Raw genomic sequence first — 21,236 nt, 5'->3', positions numbered from 1 at the left:
TCATGGACAAAAAAAGCGTGTCCACTGCATTGAAGTTGTGATTATCCGAAAACCGGGTTTTTTCAGACATGCTAGTAATTTTCTTCAAGATAGTCTAGCCCCAGGTCATGAGAAAGAATACCTTGACTGGCGCAATTTCGTTAAAATCCTAGGGCGGGGGGGGGGGGGTAAGATTGAAGCCAAATTTTCCAAAATCAAGAGAAAATGACAGTGAACATTGAAAAATGAATCATATATTACCATAAAGGCACTAAAGAAAACTGACCTGTTTTTTCTGGATACTTGAATTACGCAGGTTTACCTTAATTTTGACAGGATTTTTGTTTGCAGAAACTAAATTTCAGTTGAGGGGGCAAACTGAGTTCGGGAGGGGGGCTTGGTCTGCAGGGGGCAGTTGTAGCCCTGAAAGCTTCAACTTAATACACTCAGCCAATCTTAAGATATTGCTGATACTTCATTTTGACAACCTACATATACCTAGTGCCTTTAGTTTTACACCCCCCTTAACTTTCCCTGAAGGTTTTAATCTAATGCCCCATTCTGAGCCTGAGATATAGCACATATGCCATTTTGATAACCTGAATGCACATAAACTTTCTTGATTTAGTTCAGCAGTAGTAGCAGCATTAGCAGTAGGAGTCCTGAGAGTTTTGATTTAATACTTGAAAAGGACACTATAACTTTGAATTTCCAATCAAATGAGCCCCCTCTGAAGTTTCTACGACCATTGGTTCAAAATTACTCCTAGGCCGAGAACAAAAATAATACTTAGCCTACTTCGCTCTTAACTGAGACAGCGTCAAGTCCACCGAAAACCAGATTTTAAGACGCTTGTGATTTTTCGTTTAAGCAGGAAATAAATCAATGCTAATGAGCGAGCAGTTAAAACTGTTTTTACACAATTACTGTATAAACATTTGGTATGTCTTACTAAGCCCTTCGAAGCGCCCAAGTTTTAAGCCATAATTCGTCATTTATGGTCATTAACATGGATTTGACTAGCCTAATCAAATAAGTTAAGCCAGGCTACCTTGGAGAACTTCCTTTCGTCAATAACGAGAAGCCTATGCATTTCTTTTTAGCAAATTGCTCAGAAACTTAGTAAAAGTTGAAATTAGATAAATACTTGCTTTGTTCCCAGAAAAAGACCCGCTATCAACAATTCAGTGACATCATATTCGTTCATTTCAGCATTTATTCTAAATTTCAATTTTGTACTTCCAAAATTTGGGTGGAAAAAAAACAACAAACAATTCCCACAAATTTGGGCTCAATCTAATCTTTCTTTACTTCTGCTAAGTATCATAGCACAAAATTTCTCACATTAGAATGAGAAGAACACAAAATACCAATTGACTGAGATTAGCATTGCTAATTCAATTTGAAAGTTAATCAAAAAATGCAGTACGTATTCAAATCAATGAGTTCGGTTAGCTAATGAAATTTCTCGAGAGCACAAGCGCTTGTTTTTTAAATAATTTAACAACAAATCAATACATTGGCATAGCAACAGACAGTAAAAAATAAATAAGAGCTAGACTACAGGCCCTTTTCCATTTATCAGAACTGTAAAGCGATAGGTTAGTTTATGGCTTTCTTCCAAAAATCCGAACCAGCTGTTATCATCGACCAGAAACTGGTTTAATTAAAAATAGACTCCTCCTTCTTATTTCACAAATATCTCATGGGCTTAGTGCTAGATGCGTATAATGAGTTATACATTTTAGATGGTTAAACCAATCGGAGTGAGGGGATGGAGACAACAGAATGAAGGTACGACAATGAAAGATTGGCCTGTTTTATGGATGCCACATTGCCAACAACCATGCTTTTAGCTATCCTTATGGGACAAAACAAAAAGCAAGTCATCCCCGAAAAAAATGGAAAGAAGACAATATACAGGATTTGAAGGTAAATTTCACTGGAGGACGTAAAGAGTGAAGCTTTGAACATATATGGGAGGGGAAACGCACGCAGCTGTTTCAGCCTAACGGGGCTTGGAGCTGTACTGAGCTGTTAGCAGTAACAGTAATAATAGGCAGGGCAGCGTGCCTAAGTAAAGAGCGAAGTGGGCTATATACTTTATTATTTTTTTTCTTTTCATTAAGTCACTCCGTATGGCAGGAGTTGTCATAGACACTTTAGGGGAGGGGGGCTCATTTGATTTGAAAGCAAAAGTTCTAGTGCCCTGTTTAGGAATTAAAACTAAAGAGGGCAACTACCCCCCCCCCATTTTTTCTGACATCTGACATTAAATGTCTTTTATTTCACATTTATACGCCCTTGTGTTATACCTTGACCCGCCTTCGGATTATAAGGCCTAAAACCGCTTACCCCACCCGTCCATTATATTCCATCAACGCCATGTTTATTCCTTCAAACCAATATTAAATGTAGATAGTCAGCCTACACTAGATATAGATGGGCTTAAATGACGGACTATAAGGCTATTTCGACGTAACAACGCTGAAATGGAGCATACGCGCCTTTGAATGCAAATTAAGGGGATTCGATACCTTAAACGATCCCCATATCACGTTCATTACAAACGTTTTAGTTTGTGTGGCAAAATTATTTAGGACTAACTGGGAGGTCTTGGCATAACCTGTAGAGCTTGAATAAGAGATCCGAATAAACGACATAACACTAAAAGCCGATACTTATTTTTCCGAAATTCTCAGAAAAAAAAGACCATTTAGCTTCTCTTGTTTTGTGCCGGAGATCGAAATATTCAGGTTTAATGAAGCTTACATCACTAGAAAGTATGGACTTTTTTTTCTTTTTAAAGGTCGGGAAAGGGCTGTCCCTTAATACCCTAACATACCTATTAGGAAAAAACCTAAAATCAGCTCCTGAGAAATGTCTTTTGATCAACTTTGTAATTTCGGGAGTTCCTTGTGGTGCTACCTACTTTCGTTAAAAACATTGTCGACACAGTTGCACTGTCTTTCCAATATAATTTCATATTCAAAACTCGAATTCTTAATAGCTTTGAATGACAACTATTTCCCCGGGAGGATTCGCAAATGGACCCTTCATCTTCGAAACAGTTAACCGATGTTGAGGCCAGCAAATGATCTTTAAGGTATCGATTCCTCTTAAATCCCTAGTCAAAGAAGTGTACCTTGATATGCGATTGCAATGAAGAGGGAGTGGAATTTTGCAACAACAAAAACTGTCCAAACGCATGTGGATAAATTAAAACATGCCCCCCCCCCAGTGTAACATATTTTAGTTCGTCCTTAGTTTACCTATGAGGCCAGCTTTATTACTGTGGAATATTGAGTGATTTATCCGTGCCAATTCTCCTGTGGAGTATATGCACCTATGAAGGTAATTAATCCGATATCACGGACAAGCTACCTTGATGGTTGGTCGAAATAGCTTTCCACGAGTGAGAAAGTCAGGTACCCCAACAAGCTTATCTTCCAGCCCAGTGAATCCAGTGATACCCTCACACCCCTAGCATAGCTACAATATATTATACCTCGTCTAAAGGTTACCTTGGATTATATTTTAATTATAATTAATTAACAAGAGCTAAGAGCTCATACGGCACTTGTGACGAGGTCAGAAGAGCCATGAGCCAAGAGCTCATATGGCATGAGCTCTAGCAAAATTTTAAGAACCAATAGATTGATTTAAAAGGAAAACCAGAGACTTAATGCCGGTCGGGATTTAGAATAAGAGCTCTGAGACACGAAGTTCTTCTAAATATCAAAATTCATTAAGATCCGATAACCCACTCATAAGTTAAAAATACCTCATTTTTTCTAATTTTTCCTCTCCCTTCAGCCCTCCCCAGATGGTCGACTCGGGGAAAACGACTTTATCAAGTCAATTTGTGCAGGTCCCTGACACCCCTACCAATTTTCATCGTCTTAGCACGTCCAGAAGCACCGAACTCGCCAAAGCACTTGACCCCCCACCCAAAGAGAGCGGATCCATTCCGGATACATCAATCACGTATCTACGACATTTGCTTATTCTACCCACCAAGTTTCATCCCAATCTCTTTACTCTAAGCATTTTCCAAGATTTTCGGTTTCCCCCTCAAACTCACCCCAATGTCACCAGACCTGGTTGGAATTTAAAATAAGAGCTCTGAGACATGAGTCTAAATATCAAATTTTATTAAGATCTGGTTACCCGTTCTTCTGGTTACAACTGTTATCAAGTAAATGTGTGCTGATGTCTGACACACCTACCAATTTTCATCGTCCTAGCACGTCCAGAAGCACCGAACTCGCCAAAGCACTGGACCCCCCCCCCCCAACTCCCCCAAATAGAGAGGATCCATTCCAATTATGTCAATCACATATCTAGAACTTGTGCTTATTTCTCCCGTCAAGTTTCATCCCGATTTCTCCACTCTAAGTGTTTACCAAAATTTCCAGTTTCCAAGATTTCTGTTTCCCCCCTCAAACCCCCAGTGGCCCCAATTCTGATTCGAATTAAAAACGGAGCATTTGAGACAAGACATCTTTCTATACATCAAGTTTCATTCAGATCCGATATATCAAGTCGTAAGATACAGATACCTCAATGTTCACGTTTTCCGATCTCCCCCTCCAACTCCCCCCAATGTCACCGGATCTGGTCGGGATTTAAAATAAGAGCTCTGAAGCACAAGATCCTTCTAAATAGCAAATTTCATTAAGATCCGATCACCCGTTCGTAAGTTTCAATGTCTCATTTTTTCCAATTTTTCTGAATTACCAACCCCCCTAAAGAGAGCGGATCCGGTTACTTCAGTTCCGTATTTTAGACTTGTGCTTATTTTTCCCACTAAGTTTCATCCCGATCCTTCCACTCTAAGCGTTTTCCTAGATTTTAGGTTTCCCTCTCCAGCCTCCCCCTCCCCATGTCACTGGATTCGGTCGGGATTTAAATTAGGAGCTTTGAGCCACGATATCCTTCTAAATAAAAAATTTCATTAAGATCCGATCACCCATTCGTAAGTTAAAAATACCTCGTTTTTTCTAGTTTTTCTGAATTTACCGTCCCCCACTCCCCCCCCCCCCCAGATAATCGAATCGGGAAAACGACTATTTCTAATTTAGTCTGGTCCCTGATACGCCTGCCAAATTTCATCGTCCTAGCTTATCTGGAAGTGCCTAAACTAGCAAAACCGGGACAGACAGACCGACAGAATTTGCGATCGCTATATGTCACTTGGTAAATACCAAGTGCCATAAAAATAAGTTAAAGACCAAAGAGAAATGGCTTGGAGCCCTGGACGATGAAACTTACAAGGGAACTTGATCAGACGGGTTTTAGAATCTCCCCTTTGTAAACGGTCTTGTATTTAATAAAGCTTAATAAGAGCTCATATGGCACTTGTGACGAGGTCAAAAAAGCCAAGAGCTTCTTCCCACCAAGTTTCATTACAATCTCTCCACTCTAAGCGTTTTCCAAGACTTCCCGGTTTTCCCTCTAACTCCCCCCCCCCCCGATGTCACCAGATCCGGTCGGAAATTAAAATAAGAGCTCTGAGACACAATATCCTTCTAAATATCAAATTCCATTAAGATCCAATCCCCCGTTCGTAAGTTAAAAATACCTTGTTTTTTCTATTTTTTCGAATTAACCGCCCCCCCCCAGACGGTCAAATCGGGAAAACGACTATTTCTAATATAACCTGGTCTGGTCCCTGATACGTCCGCCAAATTTAATCTTTCTAGCTTATCTGGAAGTGCCCAAACTAGCAAAACTGGGACCGACAGACAGACCGACAGAAATTGCGATTGCTATATGTCATTGGGTAATATCAAGTGCCATAAAAAAGCGAGAAAGCAGTACCGAATAAATAGACAGAAACTAGAGAAAAGAGAAGCTGACAGAGAGTGGGAGGATAGATAGAAGGATATAAAGACAGAGAAGTGACAGGAAAGAGAAACTGACAGATAGGGTTGAAGAAAGCAGAAGTGAGGGATAAAGAGGGGTGACAAGAGACATAGTAGGACAGACAGTTGGATGAAGAATGAAAAAACAGAGAATGAAAAAAGTGAGAGATGAATGCAACTTACTAATACATTATTGTGCAATATTTGTCCCTGGAATCCACCATTGATCATACCAGGCCATCCTGTCATATAAACCGGTGTTCCGTTTGATGTCACAATCTGAGGACGTTGCTGAACTCCTTGCATTGTCCTTGCTGGCTCTTTCCCTTGGGGTTGACTTCGAATAGGTGCAGAAGGGGTGAGTATCGTATTTTGTGCAGAGACTAGCACCCTTGAAGCAGGAATGTTTTTTTGTTGTTCCGTAAATGTAAATGCCTCAGGGGGAGTTGTAGGCATTCGCGTCCATACGCCCGCAGCTGATAAGACAGAATTACTATATCCATTTAAAGATATATTGGGTTCGTTTGGCCAATATTCGACAAATTCTGTTCCAACGGGAAAGTGTTCTTTAATATCTGCCATACTAACCACTGCATATTGATCATTTGCAAACAACTCATTCCTAATCCCTTGCACTTTACAGCAAAATTTAAGATAACTAAGGTCCCAGCCAGATATAATTTCTGATTTAGTTTTCAAATTGTCAGTTTCACCTTCAAAATAAAAAAGAGGAACGAATTTTACACCAGCTTTCATAGTATACGGTACCACAGACTCACCATTGATTTTGTAGAAACCACACCTGTCTGAAGGATCTGTAGACCTTTTGGTCAATTTCTTGTGAACAACTTCAAGAAACGAGTAAAATTCTTTAGCATCACTAACTTTCACAAGCAAGTCGTTCAAAGTGAAAGGATTTTGACTCTTGAAATAATAGAAATCACAATGCCTAGCGTTTATGTCACATAGGAGCCGTGCTTCATTGGGTGTTACATATACACTTCTTATACACGTACAACTGTAAATGTCTGGTTTTAAAAGATATTTGAGCTTTTCCAATACTTTTTGTTCGAATAATGTCACAGGTACATATTTTTCACCATGTCTAAAAATATGTGGGAAAGGTATAGAACCAACAGTCTCCCAACCAAACCTTCCTTTTGCTGTGTCGTCGTCATCTTGTGGTACAACGGGCGCTGGAGCTGGTGTTGGTTGACCAGTGGCTCTGAAAAAGCTGCTGATTCCTGGTTGACCAGGTCTTATCAGAACAGGTGTTAGGCCATTTGCTAGCTGGGCTTGCTGTTGCTGCTGCTGAGCTAACTTGGCCTTGTTAGCCTCAGCCATCTTAGCAGCAAGCGCTTCAATTTCGTCATCGTCATCTCTTTTTTCTAACTTGACTGTAGCCATATTTTCCAAAACTATAAGAGAAAAATCGTAATGAAGTAACATTTGGGAGTAAACTTCAAATTAAAATGTATTTAATAATGAAGCTAGACACTGGATATTATACCATTGAATCAAGTCATGTTGTTCGACACAACTGCATACTGAAGGAGTGCGGGGAGGATTTTCTTCTTCTTTGAGATTGACCCAGGACACCCTACCTACAGACGACTAAAAATAGTGACCTAAAAATTAATTATTTTAGTTTTACCCTCTCTCCTCCAAAGCGTAAGACCGGTGATAAAGACATGACAGCCCACAGGTAGGGCTCGTAGATGAAGATAAAGGATTATTAATAGGAGAGGGGGCAATCACACCGCCACATTTTTTTGTATTTCTGGAAAGGGAGATCCTCTGAACCGATCTCAGGGATATAGTTTAGAAAACAGAGGAAGATACAAATTACAAACAAGTAGTTCAATTATATATATAAAAAAATAGTTGACAGCACTATTATAACCAACGCGTCCATATGCTACAAAAGGTCTTTACTATATAAGTAACAACATCCACTTTTACGATTTATAAGCTTACTAAGGTTACCACTGGCGTCAATTCACGAGAATTTAGGCGGGGAGCGGGGTAAAATTTATTCGTCAAAATTTGCAGAGGGCAAATGTGTAATTTTTTTTAGAATTTTCCTGGACAAAAATACCAAGACAAGAGATAGGTCGATGAAAAAAGAAAAAGTGTATTCTTAAAATTCTTGAAGCAATGAACATACAATTAACTCCCCCAATTAACATTAATGATGTTCACATTGTTTTGTCACTGATGAGAAAAGGAAAAGGTCGACACAGTAAGCAGATGAACTGGTAAACACAGTTTTTTTTTTGCAAGGATTTACGATCCTTTGAATGGCTTGCCTGTGTCTACTAACTGTGAAGAATGCCCAGACTTCTGACACAAATTTAATCAAAAAGACGAAATTATTTGAAAAAGAAATCGAGGTTAAATTTATTTATGATTGTTGGTGTCGTGATAACTATTTTAGTACATAGTTTTTTATGTTTATATTTTGTATTTTTGTAACAAGCATCACTTCTCACAATCCATTTTGTTCATAACAGTAATATATCACTAATTTTTGGCGTTTCTCCGAATCGATACCGTCGAATTTAGGGGGAGGGACAAAACATATTTTCCAAAATTAAGAGGGGGGTGAAAGTTTTATCTTTTTTTTTCAATTGAAAATACCAGAAAATGACAATAAAAGGTGGAGGGAAATTTACAATTTAGTCACTTTTTGGACACACACGTTTGAAAAACGATACAAAACCAGCAGACAGTTTAAACAAGAGCTAAGAGCTCACAAGGCACTTGTGACGAGGACAGAAGAGCCAAGAGCTCATATGGTATGAGCTATAGCAAAATTCTAAGAATCAACAGATTGATTTAAAAGGAAAATCAGAGGCTTAATGCCGGTCAGGATTTAGAATAAGAGCTCTGAGTCACGAGGTCCTTCTAAATATCAAAATTCATTAAGATCCAATCACCCGCTCGTACCTCATTTTTTCTAATTTTTCCAATTTAACCGTCCCCCACTCCCCTCCGGATGGTCGAATCGGGGAAACGACAATTTCTAATGTAATCTGGTCTGGTTCCTGATACCCCTACCAAATTTCATCGTCCTAGCTTACCTGGAAGTGCCTAAACTAGCCAAAACCGGGACAGACAGACAGACCGACCGAAAGAATTTGCGATCACTATATGTCACTTGGTAGATACCAAGTGCCATAAAAATTGCGCTAACCATAAATAAAACCCAAAGAATAACGTAATTAAGTAATTTGAGCATCTTAAAAAAAAATTTCTCTTGTTTAATCTTTACAGCATATTCTGACTTTTTCAATATTCTTGTTTTATATAATGTCTAGCCCAGCCCTTCACCCCCTAACAAAGAGAGCCCTCGGAAACTAACTTACGCACGCTTGACTAGGCTATTCGCTTTTTGACTCCCCCTCCCCGTCCCCTTTTACAAGCCATCCAACTACTGATGTTGGTTAGTGTCGATAAATTCGCAGGACACGTCAATCAGAACAAATTTTAATTCAAGAATTTTCTATCCCCCTGTTTCTTTAACTTAAATATTCCGTATATACTCACCACCAAAAAAAGCGTTCTCATCATAGCTCACTGATACCTCAACAAGCAATAGAGATTATATTTACTTTTGGGTAGAAGTTAAATTTGTGGATAAAATATCGACATTACTCTATTTTACGCGACCACATGAATTAAGCATTGGATTAAACAGAAAGGAAGAACTTTTCCCATGAGTAGTTGGTAGGTACTTATGTATTATACGAGAAACACTCGAGAAGTGAAGTTTGGTTAATGCTAATGAATTGAAACAAAATATGATGAAAATACAATACCTAATAAATGATATTTACTTTTTTAACACCAGGTAGTGACGAGCAAATTGACGTTTTTCAAACATGGTCTAGTTTTACGCTTCCAAAGATGTTGCTTCTTGTAAGAGTACAAAGTCATGGTGCCCATTGACGCAACATTGTTTTGGGCAACAACCCCTTATCCTGGAGAATATAATTGCCTGTTCTTCGGTCCCTGGCAAATTCCACATCTTAATTTGAACATCCGTGGTGAGACAGTATATTCTATCACTGTGTATTGCAAACTAACCGGTTATTGTCCTATCTTATCCTCGCGATCCAAAATTCTCAAGAGTTTCTCGTATAATACACAAGTACCAGTAGGTATATTATAGTTTTGGTCGGTCTGCCCTGTTTGGTCTCATGGCTAGGGGATCAAGTTAAAACTGGTTTTCCGGGGATACTGCTAAGAGGAGGTAGAGGGAACAAAGCGACTACAATTTTGTGTTAGGAGGGGCAATTCTTCCCCAACCCTCTCAAAGCAGTATACTATACGTTTACTTTTTGTGCCTTGACAGGTCCCAAACTACTTAGATAAACGAGTGATACTTACAAATGGTTGACTCCTCTTGGAGAGGCATTTTATCCAAGTGAAGCAAATGTTTGGGGAGTCTTGGTCTTCCACGGCTTATGTAAGATTGCATTAGCTGTTCCCTGTGCTTTTGTCCGCTCGCTAAGTGAAGTCCACGCTTATTACGCTTTTTCCCCATATTTTAACCAAAGATGTATTAATTTATAAGTCTCTAGACAGCAAGCGTTTTGTCTCCTCGTGCTCGTTCTGTCATGCCACCACAAAACGTTTCTGAAGGTTTCTTCTAAGGGTTATAAGAATTTCAACCAATAAAGACTGTGTTAAGGTCTGCCTCTCTCTGACCATCGATGCTTGTGTAGATTGTTCTTGCCAGACAGTTGGTGGCCATTTAAACATCCATGCGTTAAGAACTTTTTCTATTTAATCTAGAATCTATCCAGGCAATAAATATGTGAGTCCGATACAAATTTCAACTATCTTCATAAGAATCAGGCACTATTCCACCGATAAAAATCCCTGGTAAAATGTAATATCAAATATTCCCCCTCTGCTGCGAAGATATCCCAAGGAGGTTTCCAGCAACAAACCAATATTCCTAGAATTTGGTCTTTGTAAATAGTGTTTCTGTAAACTTTAGCAAGACAATATCTCAAAAACAATGGATTGGTACGGATTCTTTTTTCTTTCCTTTTTTTTACTTTTGATTGATCTGAGAGAATAACTCATATTTGTCAGGAAAGGAAATCTCCCATCTTAATTGTGAATGTTTCAGCGGGGCAATTTCAAATCGAATCACCAACAAGACGTAACTGACTACACTTGAATCTAAACTAAACGCGTTTTGTTGTCAATATTTTCTTGACTCATATATTCCAAGGATATTTTTTTACCCTTAAGTAGTCTACTAATTATTTTTTTAATAATTCCTTAACAACAATAAAAATAAGAAAAAAACAACAAAACATTATATGTGAAAATTCTAGGCATTTAGCATGGTTAATTACTTAAAGTTTGACAGGTGCCCCGAATGCGACCAAAAGGGAGGGAGGCAGGCCACAAGGTCCGGGCCTAGGGGCACACAATGCCGAGGGGCGATTAAACACTGAGCAATTTTTTTCGTAACAAAAACTGGACTGATGTGATTTATTGTCAAAGTGCCAGGTGCACTTTGCTACTATGCGACCTATTCACAGAAAAGTGATTTTAAAACAACACAAGAATTCCTTAGCCGCTTATAAAGTGTCAGATGTCTCAAAAATAGCACTTGAAAGTTCGGTATCACCTCTCTCACGCATTACTTTTGGCTCATCAGTTGCCTTCTGTTCCACTATCCCGGGAACAGATCTATTTTTCCATTAATCTCTCCCCCCTCCAAAAAAATGCCGCCTAGGGGCTCCAAGGGTTTAAATCCGGCCCTGGAAAGAGGCTATCATATGAAAAGTGTCATGATTTATATTTTGATTATGTGTAATTCTCAGATTCAAAATTAACGTTGACTTGCTAAGACTTCTACTGCTAAATGTCTACGCTACTAGCCTTGTCTAATGTTATATATCCAGAATCTTTAAATATAATGTTTTGGGTTTTTCTTATTTTGAAGTATTTCTTAATTTTTGAAGAACTTGGGATAAAATTTCATAATAACATTTTACTTCTTTTCAAAATACATGAATTTTATTTAGTTAATTTTATTAGGTGTGTCTATTTAGAATAACCCCTTATGTCTGACCAAGATGGCGCGTGCACCCCAACAAATTGTGTTACCTTCCTCCACAGACAAATAAACATGAACATATCTCGTTTGGTCTTTCTTTTAGCCTTAGGTAATTTGACTTATCATACTTATAGTGGGTACACTCCAACCCTGTTTTTTTCATATTTTGAGAGTAATCTGTAACCAATTTGCCAGATGGTATTATCTAAATCCCATTCCGTTTACCAGATGCTGATTCTGGTCATTGGTCAAAATGGCTTAATGTTCATTTACTTGCATAGTTTTCATTCATCTTGAACAGTGAAAATTACATTTCTCATTCTGTGGGCGATAATTTACTCTTTCCCCTGAACTTAATTTTACCTTCTTGAAAACGAGCCAAGAGGTGTAAATCCTAGACACAAATCCTTGGGTATATATCCCTAGAAATAAATCTTTAGGTATATATCCCTAGAATGGTTCTATTGGCAAATAACAGCTTAACGCTGTAATAAAGCTGTTTTCGGTAGTGGATTCTCGGAGTTTAGGAGGAGTGACTGCTCAGAATCTTGATGACCTATCATAGTAGTAGTGTAATAAACCATTACTGGCAAAATAGTTGCCAGTCACCAGAGCAGGATAAGTTTTACAATTCACCCATTTCCCAGTACACTTAAAAGCACGCAACTTGCAAATGCCAACTGGTGACAGTGAAAACAAAACAAAAAAAAAATCTAAAATCAACTAGTCAAGGCAGGTCTATATAGCCCTGCCTATCAAAACTAGGACTTGTATTTGTCAGAAGAAATATATCGGGCTACTATTTTCCTACTAGAACTGTCTGTTGTGCTTACAACTGACTGTATTGATGGGTTTTTTTTGGCTCAGTCCTTTATTAAGAAGTAAAAAAAAGATGGCAACAAGCTTTCATTTCACCGGTTGCCTCTTTCATCTGATTGCTAACAGCGACAAATTAGCAGATCCCTCAGGAGATTATAGTTAGATATATATATCAAAGGCTAGCAGAAAGCTTGAAGTGTTTCATTTTTTTTTTCAAGGAAAGGTCCTCAGACACTGGTATTTTACATTTTGGCAAAATAATTCCAAAAGAAAATCTTGTTTTAAACATAGCCAGATATTCATTTAAAAATGCCAGAGTTGGGAAATCAGACAAAGTAATTCAAATTAATAAGAAAATAGAATTGAATGAAGACTTCATGTTCTTGCTTCTTTTTTTTAAGTCAAATTATGACAGGTAGAATAAAAAAAACAACAACAGAACAAATGATTTTCATTAAGCAGGGTGATAAAAAGGGGGAGGTGGATATACATTATTTTTCATTTCACTAAGATGGATATCAAAGGAGGGGGATCACGAGCAAAAACTATGTGATATTTTAGTGTTAGTTTTCCAATATATTTTTGATAGCAGTTATACAGTATTCTGTTATTTTAAAATACAAAAAAAAACTGGAGTAGAACAAGATGCTGTTCTTCAATAAATATCAGATCATTAAGACATGCTTATCACGTGTCAAGAACTTCAAAATGCCTGCTAAACAGTACGAAAATTCTGTATACATGGGGTCCGTGGACCCAATTGATAGAAGACCAATAACTTACTTGGCTTGCACGTAATAACCTATTAACATAAAATATGCATTAAGTTACCAGAGCCTGAAATGGCTCAGACCAAGTCATACAGCTTAAATTATGTTTTTTAGACCATTTGGTTTCAGTGTTAGATTAGAGTGGTATTAGTGAGTTGGTATTCCACTCTATTGGTCTTTACAACTAACAGAAAGCTGTCACACCAATATTGAATCAGTTTGAATCTGTCTTAGTGATAGGTAAAACCCACAAAAACAAGAGCTAAGAGCTCATATGGCACTTGTGACGAGGCAAGAAGAGCCAAGAGCTCATATGGTATGAGCTCTAACAAAATTCTACGAACCAATAGATTGATTTAAAAGGAAAATCAGAGGCTTAATGCCGGTTGGGATTTAAAATAAGAGCTCTGAGTCAAGATTTCCTTCTAAATATCAAAATTCATTAAGATCCGATCACCCACTCGTAAGTTATAAATACCTCATTTTTTCTAATTTTCCTCTCCCTTTAGCCCCCCACGACTTTATCAAGTCAATTTATGCAGCTCCCTGACATGCCTACCAATTTTCATCGTCTTAGCACGTCCAGAAGCACCAAACTCGCCAAAGCGCTGAACCCCTCCCCTAAATCCCCCAAAGAGAGCGAATCTAGTACGGTTACGGCAATCACGTATCTACGACATTTGCTTACTATCCACCAAGCTTCATCCCGATTCCTCCACTCTAAGCGTTTTCCAAGATTTCCGATTTCCCCCTCCAACTCCCCCCAATGTCAACAGATCTGGTCAGGATTTGAAATAAGAGCTTTGAGACATGAATTCCTTCTAAATATCAAATTTCAATAAGATCCAGTCACCCGTTCTTAAGTTAAAAATACCTCAATTTTTCTAATTCTTCCAAATTAACACCCCTCAGCTCCTCCAAAGAGAACGGATCCGTTCCAATTATGTCAATCACGTATCTAGAATTTGTGCTTATTCTTCCCATCAAGTTTCATCCCGATCTCTCCACTATAAGCGTTTTCCAAGATTTCTGTTTCCCTCCTCCAACCCCCTATGTCCCCGGATCCAATTCGAGTCGAAAATGGAGCATCTGAGACATAAGATCTTTCTATATATTAAGTTTCATTTAGGTCCGATCACCTGTTCGTAAGATAAAAATACCCCGATTTTCACGTTTTCTAAGAATTCCGGATTCCCCCTCCAACTCCCCCAATGTCACAGGATCTAGTCGGAATTTAAAATTAGAGCTTTAAAGCACAAGATCCTTCTAAATATCAAACTTCATTAAGATCTGATCACCTGTTCATAAGCTACAAATACCTCAGTTTCATCCTGATCTCTCTGCTTTAAGTATTTTCTAAGATTTCCGCCCCCCCCCCCAAATGCCCCCCAATGATGCTGGATCCAGTTGAGATTTAAAATAAGAGATCTGAGTTACGAGGTCCTTCTAAATATGAAGTTTCATGAAGATCCCATCACCCCTTCGTAAGTTAAAAATACGTAATTTTTTCTAATTTTTCAGAATTAACCCCCCCCCCCCCAATAGATCGGATCCGTTCCAATTATATCAATCACGTATATAAGACTTCTGCTTATTTTTCCAACTAAGTTTCATCCCGATCCCTCCACTCTAAGCGTTTTCCATGATTTTAGGTCCCCCTCCCAATGTCACCAGATCTGGTCGGGATTTAAAATGAGAGCTTTGAGACAAGATATCCTTCTAAATATCAAATTTCATTGAGATCCGATCACCCGTTCGTAAGTTAAAAATACCTCATTTTTTTAATTTTCAGAATTAACCCCCCCCCCTCAACTACCTTAAAGAGAGCGGATCCGTTCCAGTTATGTCAATCATGTATCTAGGACTTGTGCTTATTTCTCCCACCAAGTTTCATCCCTATCCCTCCACTCTAAGTGTTTTCCAAGATTTTAGGTTCCCCCCTCCCAGCCCCCCCCCCCAATGTCACCAAATCCGGTCGGGATTTGAAATAAGAGCTCTGAGACACGATATCCTTCCAAACATTGAATTTCATTAAGATCTGATCAACCATTTGTAAGTTGAAAATACTTCATTTTTTCTATTTTTTCCAAATTAACCCCCCCCCCCAATCTCCCACCCAGGTGGTCAAATCAGGAAAATGGCTATTTCTAATATAATCTGGTCCTTTCCCTGATAAGCCTGCCAAATTTCTTTGTCCTAGCTTACCTGGAAGTGCCTAAAGTAGCAAAACCAGGACTGACAGACAGACCAACAGAATTTGCAGTTGCTATATGTCACTTGGTTAATATCAAGCACCATAAAAACCAACAGAAGTTTTCACTAGAAAGGCTTATTAACCAGCTTTGCTGTCCATATTCCTGACTGCCATTTTATGCTGTTAGGACATAGCCTGTAGCAAATACTTGTTCCACCCTGAGCTCATCCCCTATACTTCCTGCTCATCAGAGGTGTAGGCATGTTATCAGCATCTCAGCAGCAATTTCAGTCTTACCCCTTAACAATGTAAGTGTTATAATGTATATGCTGCATGGGTAGTTTTCATATGTATATTATACAATATTTTATGCACATGACCCAAATGGCACCCTTGAACATATTGCACTATGGGACATATTACCTCCAACCACACCTGCCTGCAATAGAACAAATCCTGTGTAACCCCTTGACTTAAAGCCAAGTCCCTGATTTTCAATCAACAATGAATATCATGGAAATCCATGTTTAAATCATGTAAGTTTTCAAAACAGTCTTCATGATGGCTAACCAGTGGTGGGTGGCTCTCTATTCTTCTTGAAGGCGGGTTTTGCCTACTCAGGCCAGTGGATGGCGCTTCTAGGATGGGAGAAAACTATGGTGGATGCCAGGACATAGCCAATTAACTCTCTTTTATAAAGGGGGAAGAAGAGATAGACAAACCCCATCTCTAAATACCATGTCCAAGGGGACATTTACAACCCAGCAGCTATTGGTGCTACATTGTTTCTTTTTACTTTTCTAGTGGTGGAGGCAATTGGCCTTATTGGCCTGAACCTTGAATTAGTTTCTAAGAGTCCACCCATATTCATAATAGTAGGCTAAACAAAATATAAATTTGATGACAATAGGCTGCTGTTTCTATAGAAAACATAATTTTCTAAATTTGTATTTATATTCTTTATAATATATTGTGTTACCCTTCATCAGCAGAAAATGCCCCAGCCATCTCATGTTTGAATAGTCTGCATTGGAGGAGGAGTGTGTGTAGCTGTGTTGGCCTCAAATGGCTTGGTGCTGTGATGATTTGTTAGTAGTAATACTTTATAATGACCTGGCAAGGTAATGTGTCTTGATCAGCAAGCTATCCTTTTCACTGGACTTAAGCCTTAACAAGCTAGCTAGTTTACTCACATAACACATTTTTCATACAAAAACACAAATATTTACAATACTTGAAAACAAGCCCAAGCAAGCTTTTTCTCAGCACAAGCAGTTGACACATGGAACAACCTGTCTGAACATGCCACCAAACATCAATAGCTTCAGAAACAAAAGTGACAAGCCATGGGAGAAACACAACAACAAATTCAATGCATTTGCTGAATGGTCAACATAACTTAAAAACTTAACTGTCTACAAACCCATCAAGCAAACAGAGGGTATCAAACAGGCAGGGCAACTGCCAGATGGTGCTGAACAACTATAAGGAACTTTAAGTAAGTAACTTTTCAGCACTTTTTTGATGTGTTGAAAGATGGTTCAAAAGCACCAAATGCTTAGGGACAATTCAAAGTCAGAGGATGATATTGTTCATCAAGAAATTTTCAATTTTCTATTTCATCAGTATGTGTAAATAAGGGTAAAATACAGAGAAATCAATCATAATAAGGCAAAATTTGAGTTTAGCTACTTTTCACTATCTGAAAGGGGTTAGGTTAGAAAAATTAAACTTTTAGTAATGAATTCAGGGCCAAAAAACACTCTGGGAAGGTATTGCCAAGCTTCTAAGTTAATCCTTTTCTGATTTCTAAGTCTTAGCAATTTGTCTAATTGATAAGTCAAATTTCAGTTTAGCTACTTTTCACTATCTGAAAGGGGTTAGGTTAGAAAAATGAAACTTTTAGTAATGAATTCAGGGCCAAAAAACGCTCTGGGAAGGTATTGCCAAGCTTCTAAGTTAACCCTTTCCTGATTTCTAAGTCTTAGCAATTTGTCTAATTGATAAGTTAAATTTCAGTTTAGCTACTTTTCACTATCTGAAAGGAGTTAGGTTAGAAAAATGAAACTTTAAATAATGAATTCAGGGCCAAAAAACACTCAGGGAAGGTATTGCCAAGCTTCTAAGTTAACCCTTTTCTAATTTCTAAGTCTTAGCAATTCATCTAATTGATAAGTCAAATTTCAGTTTAGCTACTTTTCACTACCTGAAAGGGGTTAGGTTAGAAAAAAAGAAACTTTCAATAATGAATCCAGGGCCAAAAACGCCCTGGAAAGACCTATTGAAATTTTGACAAAAAAACATTTTACCTTTATTTTTCAGTTATTAGTCTCTTTTTCTTGGGCTTTACTTCTGAAAATATGATTCCTGTTATTTAAATAGAAATCAATGTCATATCAATGTCTTTTTTTTCAAATTTATGAAGTGTAGGCTACTTGCACATCTGTAATATCTTATAAATTGGGATTGAGGAAAGTTGTGAAGTTGAACACAGTTTTTTTGTACTTCATTTAAGTGGATGATTTCTTTTGCAAGGGCTTCACTAGAAAAATGTAAAGATTTTAAAGGCTGGTCAGGACCCTCTAGAGGGAGGAGTGGATGTACGTACTTCAAAATACCTTCCCAGGACATATTTTAGCTTGTAGACCTGTCCTTGAAAGTTTCATTTTCCTAACTTGACCCCTTTCCAAGATAGAGAAAAGTGGATAAATTAGAATTTTATGTACAATAATGTAGGGGGGGGGCAAAACAGTCATTTCATAAAAAATGCTAAGAATAGGCATCTTTCATTGAAAATGTCCCCAAAAAGGTATTTTCTTAAATCTAGAGGGATGCACATACCCCTAATTGACACCACTGCTAAAATTCTTGATGATAAACATTTGCTAGCTTGAGAAGTTGTTGAGTTAGGCTGGGGAATGAAACTCAGGAATATTTTCAGAGGCTGAATTTTCAAGCTTCTTCCTTATTTTTAGACTTAGGAAAGTGACCATGCAACAGGTTTTGACTTTCCTCAAATGATCTTCAAAGGGCATAGGCTAATTAATGCTTTAGACCCTCTCCTCTAATGACCCAACTAGGCTAGTTTTCAAGTAAGCAAATACCCATCATCTACAATTTTGCTGGTAACCTATATGAAATTGGCCTAGGCCCAGGGGCGTGATTTGCTATGGGATAGGGGGACAACTCCCCCTCCAGACCTCAGTTTGCCCCCCAACTGATATTTATTTTTTTTCAAAATCTTGTCAAAACTGAGTTAAGTTTGCATAAATCAGGTATTGGGAGATACAGGTCAGTTTTCCTTAGTATATCTTTGACTTTATGGTAATAGGCTATATGGATCATTTGTTTAGTTTTAATGCCATTTTTACTTGATTTGAGAAAATTGGCTCTAACTTTGATTGGACTCCAAATGATCAGCTGAAGGGACCTTGCTTTAGTGGCCTACTGGCCTACACAACATAGCCTAGGAAAGAAGTATAACCTAGGCCTTTATAGGCTATCTCATAATCAAATAGACCTATTCCAATTTAGTCATAGTTTGATTTTCAGTTCTTTGGGCTACCCCAAATAAGTTGCAGATTAATAAGCTATTCATGAAGCCTAAATTTCTCTTGATTTATAACTGAGGCTAGGCCTAGGGCATTCCCTACATATAAATTAGCCTAGTTCTTTTCTAAAAATCCAAGTTAAATGACGATAAGAGACACTATTTCCCTTACCAGCGAATATGGTAGTCTCCAATGGTTATTTTTATAATAATATTCACATTAATTCCTTCCTAAATGCTTATAAAAGAAAAGAACATTGTGGAGTTTGGGTAACAAAACCTCCCCCCGGCGTGAGTCAAGCCCCGCCCACTGCTTACCCGGATGTCAAAGCCACGCAAAATCAGTGAAGCCCCGCCTATTTTCTTTATTTGACTTTTATGTTTTGACGTCATTACCCTTGACTGAAAACAGCGTTGTTTATGTAGTGACTAAGGACTGCATGTTGTGAATCCTTGATTTGTTTACCCGGAGGGTAAATACCCGTAATTTATTGATGGTAACACTATATGCCTCAAGGCTAAATTTTTAACCTGACTGCACAGCTGTTTGAGCGGGACGGTCAACTAATAATGATTTATGCGTCAAAATACCCGGTTGTGAAATAAGGCAGTTTGTTACTATTTCGTAATGTTTAGCTATTACAAACTATACTGCACAAATCATCTGAAAAAGATGATGAAAAAATGCTTGGTCAATTGGGGGAGGGTATGTACATTTATTCTTAGAATTCCCCCTCTATATTTTGAAACATTTTGGGGTTGTTTTATTTTAGATACCTTTTTTATATTGTCATTCTCAAAATGCAAAAAAGACGAATTTGCCTCCCCCCCACTATCTTTAAAAAAATAGATTTGCTCCGCTATGAATTTCTGTGAATTGGCACCACCATACATTACTACTTTCAGGTGGGCTTTAAATTCTTCTCTATCCCTTTAATTGGGAATTTGTATTATTACAAGTAAGATTGCAGATGTAACTTTTTTTGTTGCTTCAGAAAAAATGACAAATTCCTTTGGTAAACTGGCGATGTGCCAAACGCTGTGAATTTTCATTACGAGCTAGCAGAAGATGTCAGATAAAACACAAAAACCAAACAACATTTGAGGTACAGCATTTGCTTTCATTTGAGCTTTAAGCCGTGATTTAGTGTATCAATAGCATCATGACAATTAAATGTTATATTAGGTCATGAAGTATTACAGAAGGTCAAAATAGGCCGTTGTATTTATCATATCTATGTCAAACTGTTCCAATACCATTTCAAAAACAATAAATTTAATTAATTTTCATTTAAAACATTTTTCTTTCTACTCCGCTTTAAGGATTGCAAAATCGATTCCACAAGCGCATTTCAAAGAATTTAGTTTGCCATCGCCTATGCAATAGATCGATTTCTCGTCTCGTTTACCCTTATGAAAACCGGTTTTATTGCCAAATGTTATTAATAGTTTCGACACAAAAGGCGGGAGCAGGCGCCTAAAGCTGTTTGTCATGTTGGATATGCGCCAGAGCTCATTAAAAGAATTCCGGACATAAAGGAACAGCAATGAGAACAAATTTTAAATGCATATTTTCTTTCTTCTCGATAATGATGTGCAAATGTAGGCGGGCGACAGGAGACGAACAGCCTACAGTTTGCTTTTTGGCGTCATAAGGAGGAAGCTACAAAATCGGGAATGAAAAGTGGGGATGAAAGGTCGAATTTTGTGAGGAACTGGGGGGTGAGAGTCCGAAAGGTAACCCCTTTAGTGAGATAGAGAAAATGGCGATAACCGGGGATGACCTATGGGAGCAAAAGGTCAAATTTTGTGAGTGGCTGAGGGCCAGATTAATTGCGAAATCCAGGGGGTCCCTGGATCCATTAATATTTTTGTGACGCCATCATTCCTTTGTTTTTCATTCTTTTTTTAATAAATTGGTCAATCGTTGGCACTCTTGTCACATCCCCCCAATATTTTGCTTATTGGTGCC

At 38.0% G+C, this 21,236-nt stretch overlaps 1 protein-coding gene across 5 annotated transcripts in view; it reads right to left on the bottom strand.

Moving 5' to 3' along the window:
- The window catches only part of LOC136039176 (uncharacterized), a 40,737-nt gene extending 21,158 nt beyond the window's left edge, over positions 1–19,579 (bottom strand). For 3 of the 5 annotated variants that reach the window (XM_065722691.1, XM_065722693.1, XM_065722694.1), the window contains exons 1-3: positions 19,437–19,579; positions 10,239–10,649; positions 6,030–7,264 (exon numbers count right to left, since the gene is read on the bottom strand). In XM_065722691.1, the coding sequence (XP_065578763.1) occupies positions 6,030–7,264; positions 10,239–10,395 (1,392 nt within the window). In that variant the 5' untranslated portion in view covers positions 10,396–10,649; positions 19,437–19,579. The remainder of the gene's footprint in view (positions 1–6,029; positions 7,265–10,238; positions 10,650–19,436) is intronic. The other 2 variants (XR_010620386.1, XM_065722692.1) reach the window with 1 other exon arrangement.
- Positions 19,580–21,236: the final 1,657 nt, after the last annotated feature.

Source organism: Artemia franciscana, chromosome 19, assembly GCF_032884065.1.
Source record: "Artemia franciscana chromosome 19, ASM3288406v1, whole genome shotgun sequence".
NCBI classification, from domain to species: Eukaryota; Metazoa; Arthropoda; class Branchiopoda; order Anostraca; family Artemiidae; genus Artemia; species Artemia franciscana.
The sequence above is the reverse complement of the archived record's forward strand: the minus strand, read 5'-3'. Positions and strand labels throughout refer to the sequence as shown.